This window comes from Oncorhynchus keta, unplaced genomic scaffold, assembly GCF_023373465.1.
Source record: "Oncorhynchus keta strain PuntledgeMale-10-30-2019 unplaced genomic scaffold, Oket_V2 Un_contig_5577_pilon_pilon, whole genome shotgun sequence".
Classification (NCBI taxonomy): domain Eukaryota; kingdom Metazoa; phylum Chordata; class Actinopteri; order Salmoniformes; family Salmonidae; genus Oncorhynchus; species Oncorhynchus keta.
In genome coordinates, this window is record NW_026288377.1 from 91,492 (window position 1) to 114,000 (window position 22,509).

General features: G+C 46.2%; 1 protein-coding gene across 1 annotated transcript in view; it reads right to left on the reverse strand.

Annotated features, from left to right (window-relative positions):
- The window catches only part of LOC127925442 (ryanodine receptor 2-like), a 150,323-nt gene that overhangs the window by 50,838 nt on the left and 76,976 nt on the right, over positions 1–22,509 (reverse strand). Inside the window, exons 12-14 of the mRNA XM_052510313.1 lie at positions 9,291–9,507; positions 7,710–7,814; positions 4,399–4,502 (exon numbers count right to left, since the gene is read on the reverse strand). Of these exons, the coding sequence (XP_052366273.1) occupies positions 4,399–4,502; positions 7,710–7,814; positions 9,291–9,507 (426 nt within the window). The remainder of the gene's footprint in view (positions 1–4,398; positions 4,503–7,709; positions 7,815–9,290; positions 9,508–22,509) is intronic.

Here is a 22,509-nt window from a genome sequence, read left to right on the forward strand (position 1 = left end):
AGTGTATGGTACTTGGTGTGTCTGTCAGATCTGATGGTGAGAGTCCAGTATGAATAATTCACCTGGTCACAGAAAGAGCAGGTGTTCCTAATGTTTTGTACACTCAGTGTATGGTACTTGGTGTGTCTGTCAGATCTGATGGTGAGAGTCCAGTATGAATAATTCACCTGGTCACAGAAAGAGCAGGTGTTCCTAATGTTTTGTACACTCAGTGTATGGTACTTGGTGTGTCTGTCAGATCTGATGGTGAGAGTCCAGTATGAATAATTCACCTGGTCACAGAAAGAGCAGGTGTTCCTAATGTTTTGTACACTCAGTGTATGGTACTTGGTGTGTCTGTCAGATCTGATGGTGAGAGTCCCATATAAACTCCAGTGTTTAATCCCTGCTGTGAACACTACTGAATACTGAATGACTTAATAGTTTACAACAAGGAGACCCCGGTGGCCCGTTCTGTTCCAGTCCCTCCCTGCCTCAATCTGTGTCCCAAATGGAACTCGATTCCCTTTATAGCACCCTACTTTTGACCAGGGCCCATAGGGCTCTATTTTAAAAGTAGTGCACGATGTAGGGAATATGTTGCCATTGAGCACACACACACACTCTCCATTATAATCCACTAAGTTTAATTAAAATAAATGCTCCCCAGCCGTGCTTGCATCCCAAATGGGACCCTTTTCTGTACATAGTGCACTACTTTTTACCAAATTCCTATGGATCCTGGTCAAAAGTAGTGTACTATATAGGGAATAGGGCTGTAGTATAAAGTAGTGCACTACATAGGGAATAGGGCTGTAGTATAAAGTAGTACACTATATAGGGAATAGGGCTGTAGTATAGAGTAGTGTACTATATAGGGAATAGGGCTATAGTATAAAGTAGTGCACTATATAGGGAATAGGGCTGTAGTATAGAGTAGTGCACTATATAGGGAATAGGGCTATAGTATAAAGTAGTGCACTATATAGGGAATAGGGCTATAGTATAAAGTAGTGCACTATATAGGGAATAAGGTACCATTTGGGACATTGATGTGTCTGAGATTCAGGTCACGGAATTAATTTCTGCATTTAGATGGCACTCCGTCTGTCTTCACCTCTCTCTCTCTCTCTCTCTCTCTCTCTCTCTCTCTCTCTCTCTCTCTCTCTCTCTCTCTCTCTCTCTCTCTCTCTCTCTCTCTCTCTCTCTCTCTCTCTCTCTCTCTCTCTCTCTCTCTCTCTCTCTCTCTCTCTCTCTCTCTCTCTCTCTCTCTCTCTCTCTCTCTCTCTCTCTCTCTCTCTCTCTCTCTCTCTCTCTCTCTCTCTCTCTCTCTCTCTCTCTCTCTCTCTCTCTCTCTCTCCCTCCTTCTCATCTCCAGGAAATATGCAATTAATTAAAACTAACAAAGTTGTCCCGCCAGGCGTTTTAAATTACTCCTGGAAGTCAAATCGGCGGTTTCTTGCTGAGAGAGAAGTAGTCTAACGGGTGTGATATTCAGTTCATGGAGAGCTGAACCAGGTATTGAAAATCCCGTCTCCTGACAAAAAGTTAATTGATCATAGAAATGGGTAAGAGTCTAACACAAAGAATGACACCACTCTGTGATGATGTACGGATCAAGAGAACTTGGGACATGTTTTGAAAAATCATAAAACTGACTGCAATATAGTTCAAATGTATGTTTGTTCTACAGAAATCCACCCATCAGACCATTCCTCCATTCCATTACATGTTCTGTCTGTGTCATTTGGGTCATATGCCAAAACCAGCAGGAACAGTCTGGATAGTTTCAACTAGGGATTGTACCCAGCAGCAACAGTATGTAGGGTGATAACTAGGGATTGTACCCAGCAGGAACAGTATCCAGGGTGGTAACTAGGGATTGTACCCAGCAGCAACAGTATCCAGGGTGGTAACTAGGGATTGTACCCAACAGGAACAGTCTGGATAGTTTCAACTAGGGATTGTACCCAACAGGAACAGTATCCAGGGTGGTAACTAGGGATTGTACCCAGCAGGAACAGTATGCAATGTGGTAACTAGGGATTGTACCCAGCAGGAACAGTATCCAGGGTGGTAACTAGGGGTTGTACCCAGCAGGAACAGTATGCAGGGTGGTAACTAGGGATTGTACCCAACAGGAACAGTCTGGATAGTTTCAACTAGGGATTGTACCCAACAGGAACAGTATCCAGGGTGGTAACTAGGGATTGTACCCAGCAGGAACAGTATGCAATGTGGTAACTAGGGATTGTACCCAGCAGGAACAGTATCCAGGGTGGTAACTAGGGATTGTACCCAGCAGGAACAGTATCCAGGGTGGTAACTAGGGATTGTACCCAGCAGGAACAGTATGCAATGTGGTAACTAGGGATTGTACCCAGCAGGAACAGTATCCAGGGTGGTAACTAGGGGTTGTACCCAGCAGGAACAGTATGCAATGTGGTAACTAGGGATTGTACCCAGCAGGCACAGTATCCAGGGTGGTAACTAGGGATTGTACCCAGCAGGAACAGTATGCAATGTGGTAACTAGGGATTGTACCCAGCAGGAACAGTATCCAGGGTGGTAACTAGGGATTGTACCCAGCAGGAACAGTATGCAATGTGGTAACTAGGGATTGTACCCAGCAGGAACAGTATCCAGGGTGGTAACTAGGGATTGTACCCAGCAGGAACAGTATCCAGGGTGGTAACTAGGGATTGTACCCAGCAGGAACAGTATCCAGGGTGGTAACTAGGGATTGTACCCAGCAGGAACAGTATGCAATGTGGTAACTAGGGATTGTACCCAGCAGGAACAGTATCCAGGGTGGTAACTAGGGGTTGTACCCAGCAGGAACAGTATGCAATGTGGTAACTAGGGATTGTACCCAGCAGGCACAGTATCCAGGGTGGTAACTAGGGATTGTACCCAGCAGGAACAGTATCCAGGGTGGTAACTAGGGATTGTACCCAGCAGTAACAGTATCCAGGGTGGTAACTAGGGATTGTACCCAGCAGGAACAGTATCCAGGGTGGTAACTAGGGATTGTACCCAGCAGGAACAGTATCCAGGGTGGTAACTAGGGATTGTACCCAGCAGGAACAGTATCCAGGGTGGTAACTAGGGATTGTACCCAGCAGGAACAGTATCCAGGGTGGTAACTAGGGATTGTACCCAGCAGGAACAGCATCCAGGTGGTAACTAGGGATTGTACCCAGCAGCAACAGTATCCAGGGTGGTAACTAGGGATTGTACCCAGCAGGAACAGTATCCAGGGTGGTAACTAGGGATTGTACCCAACAGGAACAGTCTGGATAGTTTCAACTAGGGATTGTACCCAACAGGAACAGTATCCAGGGTGGTAACTAGGGATTGTACCCAGCAGGAACAGTATCCAGGGTGGTAACTAGGGGTTGTACCCAGCAGGAACAGTATGCAGGGTGGTAACTAGGGATTGTACCCAACAGGAACAGTCTGGATAGTTTCAACTAGGGATTGTACCCAACAGGAACAGTATCCAGGGTGGTAACTAGGGATTGTACCCAGCAGGAACAGTATGCAATGTGGTAACTAGGGATTGTACCCAGCAGGAACAGTATCCAGGGTGGTAACTAGGGATTGTACCCAGCAGGAACAGTATGCAATGTGGTAACTAGGGACTGTACCCAGCAGGAACAGTATCCAGGGTGGTAACTAGGGATTGTACCCAACAGGAACAGTATCCAGGGTGGTAACTAGGGATTGTACCCAGCAGGAACAGTATCCAGGGTGGTAACTAGGGATTGTACCCAGCAGGAACAGTATCCAGGGTGGTAACTAGGGATTGTACCCAGCAGGAACAGTATCCAGGGTGGTAACTAGGGATTGTACCCAGCAGGAACAGTATCCAGGGTGGTAACTAGGGATTGTACCCAGCAGGAACAGTATGCAGGGTGGTAACTAGGGATTGTACCCAGCAGGAACAGTATCCAGGGTGGTAACTAGGGATTGTACCCAGCAGGAACAGTATCCAGGGTGGTAACTAGGGATTGTACCCAGCAGGAACAGTATCCAGGGTGGTAACTAGGGATTGTACCCAGCAGGAACAGTATCCAGGGTGGTAACTAGGGATTGTACCCAGCAGGAACAGCATCCAGGTGGTAACTAGGGATTGTACCCAGCAGCAACAGTATCCAGGGTGGTAACTAGGGATTGTACCCAGCAGGAACAGTATCCAGGGTGGTAACTAGGGATTGTACCCAACAGGAACAGCATCCAGGTGGTAACTAGGGATTGTACCCAGCAGCAACAGTATCCAGGGTGGTAACTAGGGATTGTACCCAGCAGCAACAGTATCCAGGGTGGTAACTAGGGATTGTACCCAGCAGGAACAGTATCCAGGGTGGTAACTAGGGATTATACCGAGCAGCAATAGTATCCAGGGTGGAAACTTACTTGAGAGTCTCCAGAGACATCTGTAGGTTGTAGCTCCTCTCCTGCTCAGGCAGCTTGGAGAACTCCACCAGACAAGGATGCTGCCGTTTGTTATCGTCCCGTACCTGCAACACAACACCATTATCTGTTGTTGTCCCATACCTGCAACACAACACCATCATCTGTTGTTGTCCCGAACCTGGAACACAACAGCATTATCTGTTGTCGTCCCGTACCTGCAACACAACACCATTATCTGTTATCGTCCCGTACCTGCAACACAACACCATTATCTGTTGTCGTCCCGAACCTGGAACACAACAGCATTATCTGTTGTTGTCCCGTACCTGCAACACAACACCATCATCTGTTGTTGTCCCGAACATGGAACACAACAGCATTATCTGTTATCGTCCCGTACCTGGAACACAACACCATTATTTGTTGTTGTCCCGCAACACAACACCATTATCTGTTGTTGTCCCGAACCTGGAACACAACACCATTATCTGTTGTTGTCCCGCAACACAACACCATTATCTGTTGTTGTCCCGAACCTGAAACACAACACCATTATCTGTTGTTGTCCCGCAACACAACACCATTATCTGTTGTTGTCCCGCAACACACCACCATTATCTGTTGTTGTCCCGAACCTGGAACACAACACCATTATCTGTTGTTGTCCCGCAACACAACACCATTATCTGTTGTTGTCCCGAACCTGGAACACAACACCATTATCTGTTGTTGTCCCGCAACACAACACCATTATCTGTTGTTGTCCCATACCTGCAACACAACACCATTATCTGTTGTTGTCCCGTACCAGGAACAAAACACCATTATCTGTTGTTGTCCTGTAACTGCAACACAACACCATCATCTGTTGTTGTCCCGAACCTGGACCACAACACCATTATCTGTTGTTGCTTCATACCTGGAACACAACACCATTATCTGTTGATGTCCCGAACCTGGAACACAACACCATTATCTGAATCCTCAACTACCTGCTGGGGTAAGAGAGGCCCTGAGAGACAGTATCCCACACAGGAACTGCTTCTGATTAGTGGAGGGAAATGTCTAAACCGACAGGGACATGTTGACTGTCAGTGGTAGAGGATAACCAACATAGCTCCAGGACTTTCCCCGGTGTCACTAATGTCTGTAGCAGTCACCCACCCCTGTCTGATAGGTGGATTAGTGGAGGGAAATGTCTAAACCGACAGGGACATGTTGACTGTCAGTGGTAGAGGATAACCAACATAGCTCCAGGACTCCAGGGCAGTCTAACCCCCTACAGGGCAGTCTAACCCCCTACAGGGCAGTCTAACCCCCTACAGGGCAGTCTAACCCCCTACAGAGCAGTCTAACCCCTACAGGGCAGTCTAACCCCTACAGGGCAGTCTAACCCCCTACAGGGCAGTCTAACCCCTACAGGGCAGTCTAACCCCTACAGGGCAGTCTAAACCCCTACAGGGCAGTCTAAACCCCTACAGGGCAGTCTAACCCCTACAGGGCAGTCTAACCCCTACAGGGCAGTCTAACCCCTACAGGGCAGTCTAAACCCCTGCAGGGCAGTCTAACCCCCTACAGGGCAGTCTAACCCCTACAGGGCAGTCTTAACCCCCTACAGGGCAGTCTAAACCCCTACAGGGCAGTCTAACCCCCTACAGGGCAGTCTAACCCCTACAGGGCAGTCTAACCCCCTACAGGGCAGTCTAACCCCTACAACCCTACAGGGCAGTCTAACCCCCTACAGGGCAGTCTAACCCCTACAGGGCAGTCTAACCCCTACAACCCTACAGGGCAGTCTACCCCCCTACAGGGCAGTCTAACCCCTACAGGGCAGTCTAACCCCCTACAGGGCAGTCTAACCCCCTACAGGGCAGTCTAACCCCTACAGGGCAGTCTAACCCCTACAGGGCAGTCTAACCCCCTACAGGGCAGTCTAACCCCCTACAGGGCAGTCTAACCCCCTACAGGGCAGTCTAACCCCCTACAGGGCAGTCTAACCCCTACAGGGCAGTCTAACCCCCTACAGGGCAGTCTAACCCCCTACAGGGCAGTCTAACCCCTACAGGGCAGTCTAACCCCCTACAGGGCAGTCTAACCCCTACAGGGCAGTCTAACCCCTACAGGGCAGTCTAACCCCCTACAGGGCAGTCTAACCCCCTACAGGGCAGTCTAACCCCCTACAGGGCAGTCTAACCCCTACAGGGCAGTCTAACCCCCTACAGGGCAGTCTAACCCCTACAGGGCAGTCTAACCCCTACAGGGCAGTCTAACCCCCTACAGGGCAGTCTAACCCCCTACAGGGCAGTCTAACCCCTACAACCCTACAGGGCAGTCTAACCCCCTACAGGGCAGTCTAACCCCTACAGGGCAGTCTAACCCCTACAGGGCAGTCTAACCCCTACAGGGCAGTCTAACCCCTACAGGGCAGTCTAACCCCTACAGGGCAGTCTAACCCCCTACAGGGCAGTCTAACCCCCTACAGGGCAGTCTAACCCCTACAGGGCAGTCTAACCCCCTACAGGGCAGTCTAACCCCTACAGGGCAGTCTAACCCCTACAGGGCAGTCTAACCCCCTACAGGGCAGTCTAACCCCCTACAGGGCAGTCTAACCCCTACAACCCTACAGGGCAGTCTAACCCCCTACAGGGCAGTCTAACCCCTACAGGGCAGTCTAACCCCCTACAGGGCAGTCTACCCCCCTATACAGGGCAGTCTAATCCCCTACAGGGCAGTCTAATCCCCTACAGGGCAGTCTACCCCCTACAGGGCAGTCTAACCCCTACAGGGCAGTCTACCCCCTACAGGGCAGTCTAAACCCCTACAGGGCAGTCTAACCCCCTACAGGGCAGTCTAACCCCCTACAGGGCAGTCTAACCCCCTACAGGGCAGTCTAACTCCTTGCTGCTCTAGAACAGCAGAGATGAAAGATGAAAGAGGAAACCAACTGATGTATTATATTCTGGTGAGTAAGGGTTTATTTAGTCTTCTAGGGCAACAAGTAATGACCAGGGCCGGCTCTAATCTTTTGGGGGCCCTATGCGAGATTTGCCCCCCCCCTCAACAAGTGGGAAAGAAAATGTAATGACCCTCGTCTTGATGGCGGAGAGAAAATTGAACATTTTAAAGTTTATTTCCTGCAATTCCCTCAACAAAATGTTCAGTTTTAGAGCAAGTTTTACGCAGTTCTAAACCGTTGTGGATGGGTTATTAGCCATTTCAGGAGGTGCGGGTGAACAAACAGCTGACCCGCGCATCATTAGCGTACACGTGTGACCGTGCGTGCTTGTGTGAGCGCGCACGTGTGTACTCACAGCTCCGTAGGTCCAGCCCAGGTCAATCTTGTTCATCACCCACAGCTCATGGATGTTCTCGGCCAACTTCTCCCTGATCCTCTCCAGGTGAGGAGGCAGAACAACCTGAAACCACAACACATGATACACAGGAAGTCCATGCCATTGGCCACAAGCATTACCCACACAGTGCATGGGGACAGAGGTTGTTGTTCTGGGACCTCACTTAGTTATAACTAGTGTTGATCTGGGCTAAGTACTGAGGCAAGGGAGGCTAGTCAATTGACCTTAACCCCTGTCAGTTGTTGACTAGTTAAAGTAGATCTGGACTAACTACTGAGGCAAGGGAGGCTAGTCAATTGACCTTAACCCCTGTTAGTTGTTGACTAGTTAAAGTAGATCTGGGCTAACTACTGAGGCAAGGGAGGCTAGTCAATTGACCTTAACCCCTGTCAGTTGTTGACTAGTTAAAGTAGATCTGGGCTAACTACTGAGGCAAGGGAGGCTAGTCAATTGACCTTAACTCATGTCAGTTGTTGACTAGTTAAAGTAGATCTGGGCTAACTACTGAGGCAAGGGAGGCTAGTCAATTGACCTTAACTAATGTCAGTTGTTGACTAGTTAAAGTAGATCTGGGCTAACTACTGAGGCAAGGGAGGCTAGTCAATTGACCTTAACTAATGTCAGTTGTTGACTAGTTAAAGTAGATCTGGGCTAACTACTGAGGCAAGGGAGGCTAGTCAATTGACCTTAACCCCTGTCAGTTGTTGACTAGTTAAAGTAGATCTGGGCTAACTACTGAGGCAAGGAGGCTAGTCAATTGACCTTAACCCCTGTCAGTTGTTGACTAGTTAAAGTAGATCTGGGCTAACTACTGAGGCAAGGGAGGCTAGTCAATTGACCTTAACTAATGTCAGTTGTTGACTAGTTAAAGTAGATCTGGGCTAACTACTGAGGCAAGGGAGGCTAGTCAATTGACCTTAACTAATGTCAGTTGTTGACTAGTTAAAGTAGATCTGGGCTAACTACTGAGGCAAGGGAGGCTAGTCAATTGACCTTAACTAATGTCAGTTGTTGACTAGTTAAAGTAGATCTGGGCTAACTACTGAGGCAAGGGAGGCTAGTCAATTGACCTTAACCCCTGTTAGTTGTTGACTAGTTAAAGTAGATCTGGGCTAACTACTGAGGCAAGGGAGGCTAGTCAATTGACCTTAACCCCTGTCAGTTGTTGACTAGTTAAAGTAGATCTGGGCTAACTACTGAGGCAAGGGAGGCTAGTCAATTGACCTTAACCCCTGTCAGTTGTTGACTAGTTAAAGTAGATCTGGGCTAACTACTGAGGCAAGGGAGGCTAGTCAATTGACCTTAACCCCTGTCAGTTGTTGACTAGTTAAAGTAGATCTGGGCTAACTACTGAGGCAAGGGAGGCTAGTCAATTGACCTTAACCCCTGTCAGTTGTTGACTAGTTAAAGTAGATCTGGGCTAACTACTGAGGCAAGGGAGGCTAGTCAATTGACCTTAACTCCTGTCAGTTGTTGACTAGTTAAAGTAGAGTTGACACCCATCATGACACAGTATAGTAAAGGGTATTCTTTACCCACCTGGCTGGTGTCAACAGGTGTAGGGGTGAAGGCAGCCTGGGACAGGGTGATGGTGGGACCCAGTAGATCCCTGGTCTCACTGTGGTCCTCCTTGTACTCCTGGCTGTGTTCCACTCTCAGCTTCTCCCTGGGTAGCACAGCCTCGAAACACGGAGCGTAGCCCGGCGGGGGCAGGAACTTAAACTCTCCTTGGCGACCACCCAGCAGGAAACGCACTCTGGAGGGAAGAAGAGGAGGAAGAAGAAGAAGAAGAAGAAGAAGAAGAAGAAGAAGAAGAAGAAGAAGAAGAAGAAGAAGAAGAAGAAGAAGAAGAAGAAGAAGAAGAAGAAGAAGGAGGAGACGGATTAGGAGAAGAAGAAGAAGAAGAAGAAGAAGAAGAAGAAGAAGAAGAAGAAGAAGAAGAAGAAGAAGAAGAAGAAGAAGAAGAAGAAGAAGAAGAAGAAGGAGGAGGAGAAGAAGAAGAAGAAGAAGAAGAAGAAGAAGAAGAAGAAGAAGAAGAAGAAGGATTAGAAGAAGAAGAAGAAGAAGAAGAAGAAGAAGAAGAAGAAGAAGAAGAAGAAGGATTAGGAAAAGAAGAAGGAGAAGAAGGATTAGGAAAAGAAGAAGGAGAAGAAGGAGGAGAAGGATTAGGAGAAGAAGAAGGAGAAGAAGGAGGAGAAGGATTAGGAGAAGAAGAAGGAGAAGAAGGAGGAGAAGGATTAGGAGAAGAAGAAGGAGAAGAAGAAGAAGAAGAAGGAGAAGACGGTTTAGGAGAAGAAGAAGAAGAAGAAGAAGAAGAAGAAGAAGAAGAAGAAGAAGAAGAAGAAGAAGAAGAAGAAGAAGAAGAAGGAGAAGACGGTTTAGGAGAAGAAGAAGAAGAAGGAGGAGAAGGAGAAGAAGAAGGAGAAGAAGACGGATTAGGAGAAGAAGAAGAAGAACGAGGAGAAGGATTAGAAGAAGAAGAAGAAGAAGGAGAAGAAGGATTAGGAGAAGAAGAAGAAGAAGAGTTTTTCTACATTGTGTTTTGTTAACCTTTATTAATTCAGGTTTACCTCATTGAGACAAATATACATTTTGCAATAGAGATTGAGATAGTTCAACATACGACACAAGTAGTTCTCTATCCAGCTATTGCATTGTGGTTTATTAGCCTGTCTTCTTAAACAGAGCTCTACGGGCATGACATCATTAGCTGGACAGAGAGACCATTCAGTGAACTGGATCCATAACATCCCACAGTAGACCACCAACCGTCCCATTCCAGAGTACTGACCCTCTGACTGTCTGCTGGGATACACTGGCTATCAGAACATTTGATCTAACAATTTTTGTCCTGCGAGAAATCGGCATGTACGTCGATGCACACAGAAATATAAAGCGGCGTCCGAAATGACTGACACCCTCGATAAAGACGAGCAGAAACTACTGACACCCTCGATAAAGACGAGCAGAAACTACTGACACCCTCGATAAAGACGAGCAGAAACTACTGACACCCCGATAAAGACGAGCAGAAATGACTGACACCCCCGATAAAGACGAGCAGAAATGACTGACACCCTCGATAAAGACGAGCAGAAACTACTGACACCCTCGATAAAGACGAGCAGAAACTACTGACACCCTCGATAAAGACGAGCAGAAACTACTGACACCCTCGATAAAGACGAGCAGAAATGACTGACACCCTCGATAAAGACGAGCAGAAACTACTGACACCCTCGATAAAGACGAGCAGAAACTACTGACACCCCGATAAAGACGAGCAGAAACTACTGACACCCTCGATAAAGACGAGCAGAAACTACTGACACCCTCGATAAAGACGAGCAGAAATGACTGACACCCTCGATAAAGACGAGCAGAAACTACTGACACCCTCGATAAAGACGAGCAGAAATGACTGACACCCCCGATAAAGACGAGCAGAAATGACTGACACCCCGATAAACACAAGCAGAAACTACTGACACCCTCGATAAAGATGAGCAGAAATGACTGACACCCTCGATAAAGACGAGCAGAAACTACTGACACCCTCGATAAAGACAAGCAGAAACTACTGACACCCTCGATAAAGATGAGCAGAAATGACTGACACCCTCGATAAAGACGAGCAGAAATGACTGACACCCCGATAAACACAAGCAGAAACTACTGACACCCTCGATAAAGATGAGCAGAAATGACTGACACCCTCGATAAAGACGAGCAGAAACTACTGACACCCTCGATAAAGATGAGCAGAAATTACTGACACCCTCAATAAAGATGAGCAGAAACGACTGACACCCTCGAAAAGACGAGCAGTAATTACTGACACCCCTGATAAAGACGAGCAGAAATTACTGACACCCCCGATAAAGACGAGCAGAAACTACTGACACCCTCGATAAAGACGAGCAGAAACTACTGACACCCTCGATAAAGACGAGCAGAAATGACTGACACCCTCGATAAAGACGAGCAGAAATGACTGACACCCTCGATAAAGACGAGCAGAAATGACTGACACCCCCGATAAAGACGAGCAGAAATGACTGACACCCTCGATAAAGACGAGCAGAAATGACTGACACCCTCGATAAAGATGAGCAGAAACTACTGACATCCCCGATAAACACGAGCAGAAACTACTGACACCCTCGATAAAGATGAGCAGAAACTACTGACATCCCCGATAAACACGAGCAGAAACTACTGACACCCTCGATAAAGACGAGCAGAAACTACTGACACCCTCGATAAAGACGAGCAGAAACTACTGACACCCTCGATAAAGACGAGCAGAAACTACTGACACCCTCGATAAAGACGAGCAGAAACTACTGACACCCTCGATAAAGATGAGCAGAAACTACTGACACCCTCGATAAAGACGAGCAGAAATTACTGACACCCCCGATAAAGAAGAGCAGAAATTACTGACACCCTCGATAAAGATGAGCAGAAACGACTGACACCCTCGATAAAGACGAGCAGTAATTACTGACACCCCTGATAAAGACGAGCAGAAACTACTGACACCCTCGATAAAGACGAGCAGAAATTACTGACACCCTCGATAAAGACGAGCAGAAATTACTGACACCCCCGATAAAGACGAGCAGAAATTACTGACACCCTCGATAAAGACGAGCAGAAATTACTGACACCCCCGATAAAGACGAGCAGAAATTACTGACACCCTCGATAAAGACGAGCAGAAATTACTGACACCCCCGATAAACACAAGCAGAAACTACTGACACCCTCGATAAAGATGAGCAGAAACTACTGACACCCTCGATAAAGACGAGCAGAAACTACTGACACCCTCGATAAAGATGAGCAGAAACTACTGACACCCTCGATAAAGACGAGCAGAAATTACTGACACCCCCGATAAAGACGAGCAGAAACTACTGACACCCTCGATAAAGACGAGCAGAAACTACTGACACCCTCGATAAAGATGAGCAGAAATGACTGACACCCTCGATAAAGACGAGCAGAAATTACTGACACCCCGATAAAGACGAGCAGAAATGACTGACACCCTCGATAAAGACGAGCAGAAATGACTGACACCCTCGATAAAGACGAGCAGAAATTACTGACACCCCGATAAAGACGAGCAGAAACTACTGACACCCTCGATAAAGACGAGCAGAAACTACTGACACCCTCGATAAAGACGAGCAGAAATGACTGACACCCTCGATAAAGACGAGCAGAAATGACTGACACCCCCGATAAACACAAGCAGAAACTACTGACACCCTCGATAAAGACGAGCAGAAACTACTGACACCCTCGATAAAGACGAGCAGAAACTACTGACACCCTCGATAAAGACGAGCAGAAACTACTGACACCCTCGATAAAGACGAGCAGAAACTACTGACACCCTCGATAAAGACGAGCAGAAATGACTGACACCCTCGATAAAGACGAGCAGAAATGACTGACACCCCCGATAAACACAAGCAGAAACTACTGACACCCTCGATAAAGACGAGCAGAAACTACTGACACCCTCGATAAAGACGAGCAGAAATTACTGACACCCCTGATAAAGACGAGCAGAAACTACTGACACCCTCGATAAAGATGAGCAGAAACTACTGACACCCTCGATAAAGACGAGCAGAAATTACTGACACCCCTGATAAAGACGAGCAGAAACTACTGACACCCTCGATAAAGACGAGCAGAAATTACTGACACCCTCGATAAAGACGAGCAGAAACTACTGACACCCTCGATAAAGACGAGCAGAAATTACTGACACCCTCGATAAAGACGAGCAGAAACTACTGACACCCTCGATAAAGACGAGCAGAAACTACTGACACCCTCGATAAAGACGAGCAGAAATTACTGACACCCTCGATAAAGACGAGCAGAAACTACTGACACCCTCGATAAAGACGAGCAGAAACTACTGACACCCTCGATAAAGACGAGCAGAAACTACTGACACCCTCGATAAAGACGAGCAGAAACTACTGACACCCTCGATAAAGACGAGCAGAAATTACTGACACCCTCAATAAAGACGAGCAGAAACTACTGACACCCTCGATAAAGACGAGCAGAAACTACGGACACCCTCGATAAAGACGAGCAGAAATGACTGACACCCTCGATAAAGACGAGCAGAAATGACTGACACCCCCGATAAACACAAGCAGAAACTACTGACACCCTCGATAAAGATGAGCAGAAACTACTGACACCCTCGATAAAGACGAGCAGAAACTACTGACACCCTCGATAAAGACGAGCAGAAATGACTGACACCCTCGATAAAGACGAGCAGAAATGACTGACACCCCCGATAAACACAAGCAGAAACTACTGACACCCTCGATAAAGATGAGCAGAAACTACTGACACCCTCGATAAAGACAAGCAGAAATTACTGACACCCCTGATAAAGACGAGCAGAAACTACTGACACCCTCGATAAAGACGAGCAGAAACTACTGACACCCTCGATAAAGACGAGCAGAAACTACTGACACCCTCGATAAAGACGAGCAGAAACTACTGACACCCTCGATAAAGACGAGCAGAAACTACTGACACCCTCGATAAAGATGAGCAGAAACTACTGACACCCTCGATAAAGACGAGCAGAAACTACTGACACCCTCGATAAAGACGAGCAGAAATTACTGACACCCTCGATAAAGACGAGCAGAAACTACTGACACCCTCGATAAAGACGAGCAGAAACTACTGACACCCTCGATAAAGATGAGCAGAAACTACTGACACCCTCGATAAAGACGAGCAGAAACTACTGACACCCTCGATAAAGACGAGCAGAAACTACTGACACCCTCGATAAAGACGAGCAGAAACTACTGACACCCTCGATAAAGATGAGCAGAAACTACTGACACCCTCGATAAAGACGAGCAGAAATTACTGACACCCCCGATAAAGAAGAGCAGAAATTACTGACACCCTCGATAAAGATGAGCAGAAACGACTGACACCCTCGATAAAGACGAGCAGTAATTACTGACACCCCTGATAAAGACGAGCAGAAACTACTGACACCCTCGATAAAGACGAGCAGAAACTACTGACACCCTCGATAAAGACGAGCAGAAACTACTGACACCCTCGATAAAGACGAGCAGAAACTACTGACACCCTCGATAAAGACGAGCAGAAACTACTGACACCCTCGATAAAGACGAGCAGAAACTACTGACACCCTCGATAAAGACGAGCAGAAATTACTGACACCCCCGATAAAGACGAGCAGAAACTACTGACACCCTCGATAAAGACGAGCAGAAACTACTGACACCCTCGATAAAGACGAGCAGAAACTACTGACACCCTCGATAAAGACGAGCAGAAATTACTGACACCCTCGATAAAGACGAGCAGAAACTACTGACACCCTCGATAAAGACGAGCAGAAACTACTGACACCCTCGATAAAGACGAGCAGAAACTACTGACACCCTCGATAAAGACGAGCAGAAACTACTGACACCCTCGATAAAGACGAGCAGAAACTACTGACACCCTCGATAAAGACGAGCAGAAACTACTGACACCCTCGATAAAGATGAGCAGAAACTACTGACACCCTCGATAAAGACGAGCAGAAATTACTGACACCCCGATAAAGAAGAGCAGAAATTACTGACACCCTCGATAAAGATGAGCAGAAACGACTGACACCCTCGATAAAGACGAGCAGTAATTACTGACACCCCTGATAAAGACGAGCAGAAACTACTGACACCCTCGATAAAGACGAGCAGAAATGACTGACACCCTCGATAAAGACGAGCAGAAATTACTGACACCCTCGATAAAGACGAGCAGAAATTACTGACACCCCCGATAAAGACGAGCAGAAACTACTGACACCCCCGATAAAGACGAGCAGAAACTACTGACACCCTCGATAAAGACGAGCAGAAATTACTGACACCCCCGATAAAGACGAGCAGAAATTACTGACACCCTCGATAAAGACGAGCAGAAATTACTGACACCCCCGATAAACACAAGCAGAAACTACTGACACCCTCGATAAAGATGAGCAGAAACTACTGACACCCTCGATAAAGACGAGCAGAAACTACTGACACCCTCGATAAAGATGAGCAGAAACTACTGACACCCTCGATAAAGACGAGCAGAAACTACTGACACCCTCGATAAAGACGAGCAGAAACTACTGACACCCTCGATAAAGACGAGCAGAAATTACTGACACCCCCGATAAAGACGAGCAGAAACTACTGACACCCTCGATAAAGACGAGCAGAAACTACTGACACCCTCGATAAAGACGAGCAGAAATGACTGACACCCTCGATAAAGACGAGCAGAAATGACTGACACCCCGATAAACACAAGCAGAAACTACTGACACCTCGATAAAGACGAGCAGAAATGACTGACACCCTCGATAAAGACGAGCAGAAATTACTGACACCCTCGATAAAGACGAGCAGAAATTACTGACACCCCGATAAAGACGCAGCAGAAACTACTGACACCCCGATAAAGACGAGCAGAAACTACTGACACCTCGATAAAGACGAGCAGAAATTACTGACACCCTGATAAAGACGAGCAGAAACTACTGACACCCTCGATAAAGATGAGCAGAAACTACTGACACCCTCGATAAAGACGAGCAGAAATTACTGACACCCCGATAAAGAAGAGCAGAAATTACTGACACCCCCGATAAAGACGAGCAGAAACTACTGACACCTCGATAAAGACGAGCAGAAACTACTGACACCCTCGATAAAGACGAGCAGAAATGACTGACACCTCGATAAAGACGAGCAGAAACTACTGACACCTCGATAAAGACGAGCAGAAACTACTGACACCTCGATAAACACAAGCAGAAACTACTGACACCCTCGATAAAGATGAGCAGAAACTACTGACACCCTCGATAAAGACGAGCAGAAATTACTGACACCCCTGATAAAGACGAGCAGAAACTACTGACACCCTCGATAAAGATGAGCAGAAACTACTGACACCCTCGATAAAGACGAGCAGAAATTACTGACACCCCGATAAAGAAGAGCAGAAATTACTGATACCCTCGATAAAGATGAGCAGAAACTACTGACACCCTCGATAAAGACGAGCAGAAATTACTGACACCCTCGATAAAGACGAGCAGAAACTACTGACACCCCCGATAAAGACGAGCAGAAACTACTGACACCCCGATAAAGACGAGCAGAAACTACTGACACCCCGATAAAGACGAGCAGAAACTACTGACACCCTCGATAAAGACGAGCAGAAATTACTGACACCCCGATAAAGACGAGCAGAAATTACTGACACCTCGATAAAGACGAGCAGAAATTACTGGCACCCCGATAAACACAAGCAGAAACTACTGACACCCTCGATAAAGACGAGCAGAAACTACTGACACCCTCGATAAAGATGAGCAGAAACTACTGACACCCTCGATAAAGACGAGCAGAAATTACTGACACCCCCGATAAAGACGAGCAGAAACTACTGACACCCTCGATAAAGACGAGCAGAAATTACTGACACCCCCGATAAAGACGAGCAGAAACTACTGACACCCTCGATAAAGATGAGCAGAAACTACTGACACCCTCGATAAAGACGAGCAGAAATTACTGACACCCCCGATAAAGAAGAGCAGAAACTACTGACACCCTCGATAAAGATGAGCAGAAACTACTGACACCCTCGATAAGGACGAGCAGAAATGACTGACACCCTCGATAAAGACGAGCAGAAATGACTGACACCCTCGATAAAGACGAGCAGAAATTACTGACACCCCCGATAAAGACGAGCAGAAACTACTGACACCCTCGATAAAGACGAGCAGAAACTACTGACACCCTCGATAAAGACGAGCAGAAATGACTGACACCCTCGATAAAGACGAGCAGAAATGACTGACACCCTCGATAAAGACGAGCAGAAATGACTGACACCCTCGATAAAGACGAGCAGAAACTACTGACACCCTCGATAAAGACGAGCAGAAACTACTGACACCCTCGATAAAGATGAGCAGAAACTACTGACACCCTCGATAAAGACGAGCAGAAATGACTGACACCCTCGATAAAGACGAGCAGAAACTACTGACACCCTCGATAAAGACGAGCAGAAATTACTGACACCCCGATAAAGACGAGCAGAAATTACTGACACCCTCGATAAAGACGAGCAGAAATGACTGACACCCTCGATAAAGACGAGCAGAAATGACTGACACCCTCGATAAAGACGAGCAGAAATGACTGACACCCTCGATAAAGACGAGCAGAAATGACTGACACCCTCGATAAAGACGAGCAGAAATGACTGACACCCTCGATAAAGACGAGCAGAAATGACTGACACCCTCGATAAAGACGAGCAGAAACTACTGACACCCTCGATAAAGACGAGCAGAAACTACTGACACCCTCGATAAAGACGAGCAGAAACTACTGACACCCTCGATAAAGACGAGCAGAAATTACTGACACCCTCGATAAAGACGAGCAGAAACTACTGACACCCTCGATAAAGACGAGCAGAAACTACTGACACCCTCGATAAAGACGAGCAGAAACTACTGACACCCTCGATAAAGACGAGCAGAAATTACTGACACCCCCGATAAAGACGAGCAGAAATTACTGTATAATAATGAGCTGTATTGTATGCACACAAAAAACAGGGACATTATATTATTTTATACTAATACAATTGGTAATAGGAAGATGTTCTGTTTAATATGTAATACAAAACACATCTCAAAATGGTCAGGGTCAAAGTTATTGACTCCCCTGTTATTAATACCTTTCAGTACGTGACCTTGTGAGGAAAACAGCACTGAGCCTTTTCATCACGTTTCATGAGTTGGAGAAACATTAGGAGGGATCTTAGACCTCCATACAGAACCCTTACAGATCTTAGACCTCCATACAGAACCCTTACAGATCTTAGACCTCCATACATAACCCTTACAGATATTAGACCTCCATACAGAACCCTTACAGATCTTAGACCAGGCCGCCATACAGAACCCTTACAGATCTTAGACCTCCATACAGAACCCTTACATATCTTAGACCTCCATACAGAACCCTTGCAGATCTTAGACCTCCATACAGAACCCTTACAGATCTTAGACCTCCATACAGAACCCTTACTGATCTTAGACCTCCATACAGAACCCTTACAGATCTTAGACCTCCATACAGAACCCTTACAGATCTTAAGCCTCCATGCAGAACCCTTACAGATCTTAGGCCTCCATACAGAACCCTTACAGATCTTAGACCTCCATACAGAACCCTTACAGATCTTAGACCTCCATACATAACCCTTACAGATCTTAGACCTCCATACAGAACCCTTACAGATCTTAGACCAGGCCGCCATACAGAACCCTTACAGATCTTAGACCTCCATACATAACCCTTACAGATCTTAGACCTCCATACAGAACCCTTACAGATCTTAGACCAGGCCGCCATACATAACCCTTACAGATCTTAGACCTCCATACAGAACCCTTACAGATCTTAGACCTCCATACATAACCCTTACAGATCTTAGACCTCCATACATAACCCTTACAGATCTTAGACCTCCATAAAGAATCCTTACAGATCTTAGACCTCCATACAGAACCCTTACAGATCTTAGACCTCCATACAGAACCCTTACAGATCTTAGACCTCCATACAGAACCCTTACAGATCTTAGACCTCCATACAGAACCCTTACAGATCTTAGACCTCCATACAGAACCCTTACAGATCTTAGACCAGGCCTCCATACAGAACCCTTACAGATCTTAGACAAGGCCTCCATACAGAACCCTTACAGATCTTAGACCTCCATACAGAACCCTTACAGATCTTAGACCTCCATACAGAACCCTTGCAGATCTTAGACCTCCATACAGAACCCTTACAGATCTTAGACCTCCATACAGAACCCTTACTGATCTTAGACCTCCATACAGAACCCTTACAGATCTTAGACCTCCTTACAGAACCCTTACAGATCTTAGGCCTCCATACAGAACCCTTACAGATCTTAGGCCTCCATACAGAACCCTTACAGATCTTAGACCTCCATACAGAACCCTTACAGATCTTAGACCTCCATACATAACCCTTACAGATCTTAGACCTCCATACAGAACCCTTACAGATCTTAGACCAGGCCGCCATACAGAACCCTTACAGATCTTAGACCTCCATACATAACCCTTACAGATCTTAGACCTCCATACAGAACCCTTACAGATCTTAGACCAGGCCGCCATACATAACCCTTACAGATCTTAGACCTCCATACAGAACCCTTACAGATCTTAGACCTCCATACATAACCCTTACAGATCTTAGACCTCCATACATAACCCTTACAGATCGTAGACCTCCATACAGAACCCTTACAGATCTTAGACCTCCATACAGAACCCTTACAGATCTTAGACCAGGCCGCCATACATAACCCTTACAGATCTTAGACCTCCATACAGAACCCTTACAGATCTTAGACCTCCATACATAACCCTTACAGATCTTAGACCTCCATACATAACCCTTACAGATCTTCGACCTCCATACATAACCCTTACAGATCTTAGACCTCCATACAGAACCCTTATAGATCTTAGACCTCCATACATAACCCTTACAGATCTTAGACCTCCATACAGAACCCTTACATATCTTAGACCTCCATACAGAACCCTTACAGATCTTAGACCTCCATACAGAACCCTTACAGATCTTAGACCTCCATACATAACCCTTACAGATCTTAGACCTCCATACAGAACCCTTACAGATCTTAGACCAGGCCGCCATACAGAACCCTTACAGATCTTAGACCTCCATACATAACCCTTACAGATCTTAGACCTCCATACAGAACCCTTACAGATCTTAGACCAGGCCGCCATACATAACCCTTACAGATCTTAGACCTCAATACAGAACCCTTACAGATCTTAGACCTCCATACAGAACCCTTACAGATCTTAGACCTCCATACATAACCCTTACAGATCTTAGACCTCCATACAGAATCCTTACAGATCTTAGACCTCCATACAGAACCCTTACAGATCTTAGACCTCCATACAGAACCCTTACAGATCTTAGACCAGGCCTCCATACAGAACCCTTACAGATCTTAGACCAGGCCTCCATACAGAACCCTTACAGATCTTAGACCTCCATACAGAACCCTTACAGATCTTAGACCTCCATACAGAACCCTTACAGATCTTAGACCTCCATACAGAACCCTTACAGATCTTAGACCTCCATACAGAACCCTTACAGATCTTAGACCTCCATACAGAACCCTTACAGATCTTAGACCTCCATACAGAACCCTTACAGATCTTAGACCAGGCCTCCATACAGAACCCTTACAGATCTTAGACCTCCATACAGAACCCTTACAGATCTTAGACCTCCATACAGAACCCTTACAGATCTTAGACCTCCATACAGAACCCTTACAGATCTTAGACCTCCATACAGAACGCTTACAGATCTTAGACCAGGCCGCCATACAGAACCCTTACAGATCTTAGACCTCCATACAGAACCCTTACAGATCTTAGACCTCCATACAGAACCCTTACAGATCTTAGACCTCCATACAGAACCCTTACAGATCTTAGACCTCCATACAGAACCCTTACAGATCTTAGACCTCCATACAGAACCCTTACAGATCTTAGACCTCCATACAGAACCCTTACAGATCTTAGACCAGGCCTCCATACAGAACCCTTACAGATCTTAGACCAGGCCTCCATACAGAACCCTTACAGATCTTAGACCAGGCCTCCATACAGAACCCTTAAAGATCTTAGACCTCCATGTAGAACCCTTACAGATCCTTCATATATTTTTGTCTGTGCTTGTGTACTGCCCTCCTCAATTCAAACCACAGGTTTTCAATGGATTCCAAGTCTGGAGACTGAGATGGCCATCGATAAATGTAGAATTTGTGGCCAAAGAAACATGTATCTGTGGTCTAAGATCCTAATGTGTCCAACTCAATGAAACATGTATCTGTGGTCTAAGATCCCTCATAATGTGTCCAACTCATGGAACATGTATCTGTGGTCTAAGATCCCTCCTAATGTGTCCAACTCAATGAAACATGTATCTGTGGTCTAAGATCCTAATGTGTCCAACTCAATGAAACATGTATCTGTGGACTAAGATCCCTCCTAATGTGTCCAACTCAATGAAACATGTATCTGTGGTCTAAGATCCTAATGTGTCCAACTCAATGAAACATGTATCTGTGGTCTAAGATCCCTCCTAATGTCTCCAACTCAATGAAACATGTATCTGTGGTCTAAGATCCCTCCTAATGTGTCCAACTCAATGAAACATGTATCTGTGGTCTAAGATCCTAATGTCTCCAACTCAATGAAACATGTATCTGTGGTCTAAGATCCTAATGTGTCCAACTCAATGAAACATGTATCTGTGGTCTAAGATCCTCCTAATGCGTCCAACTCAATGAAACATGTATCTGTGGTCTAAGATCCCTCCTAATGTCTACAACTCAATGAAACATGTATCTGTGGTCTAAGATCCCTCCTAATGTCTCCCACTCAATGAAACATGTATCTGTGGTCTAAGATCCCTCCTAATGTGTCCAACTCAATGAAACATGTATCTGTGGTCTAAGATCCCTCCTAATGTGT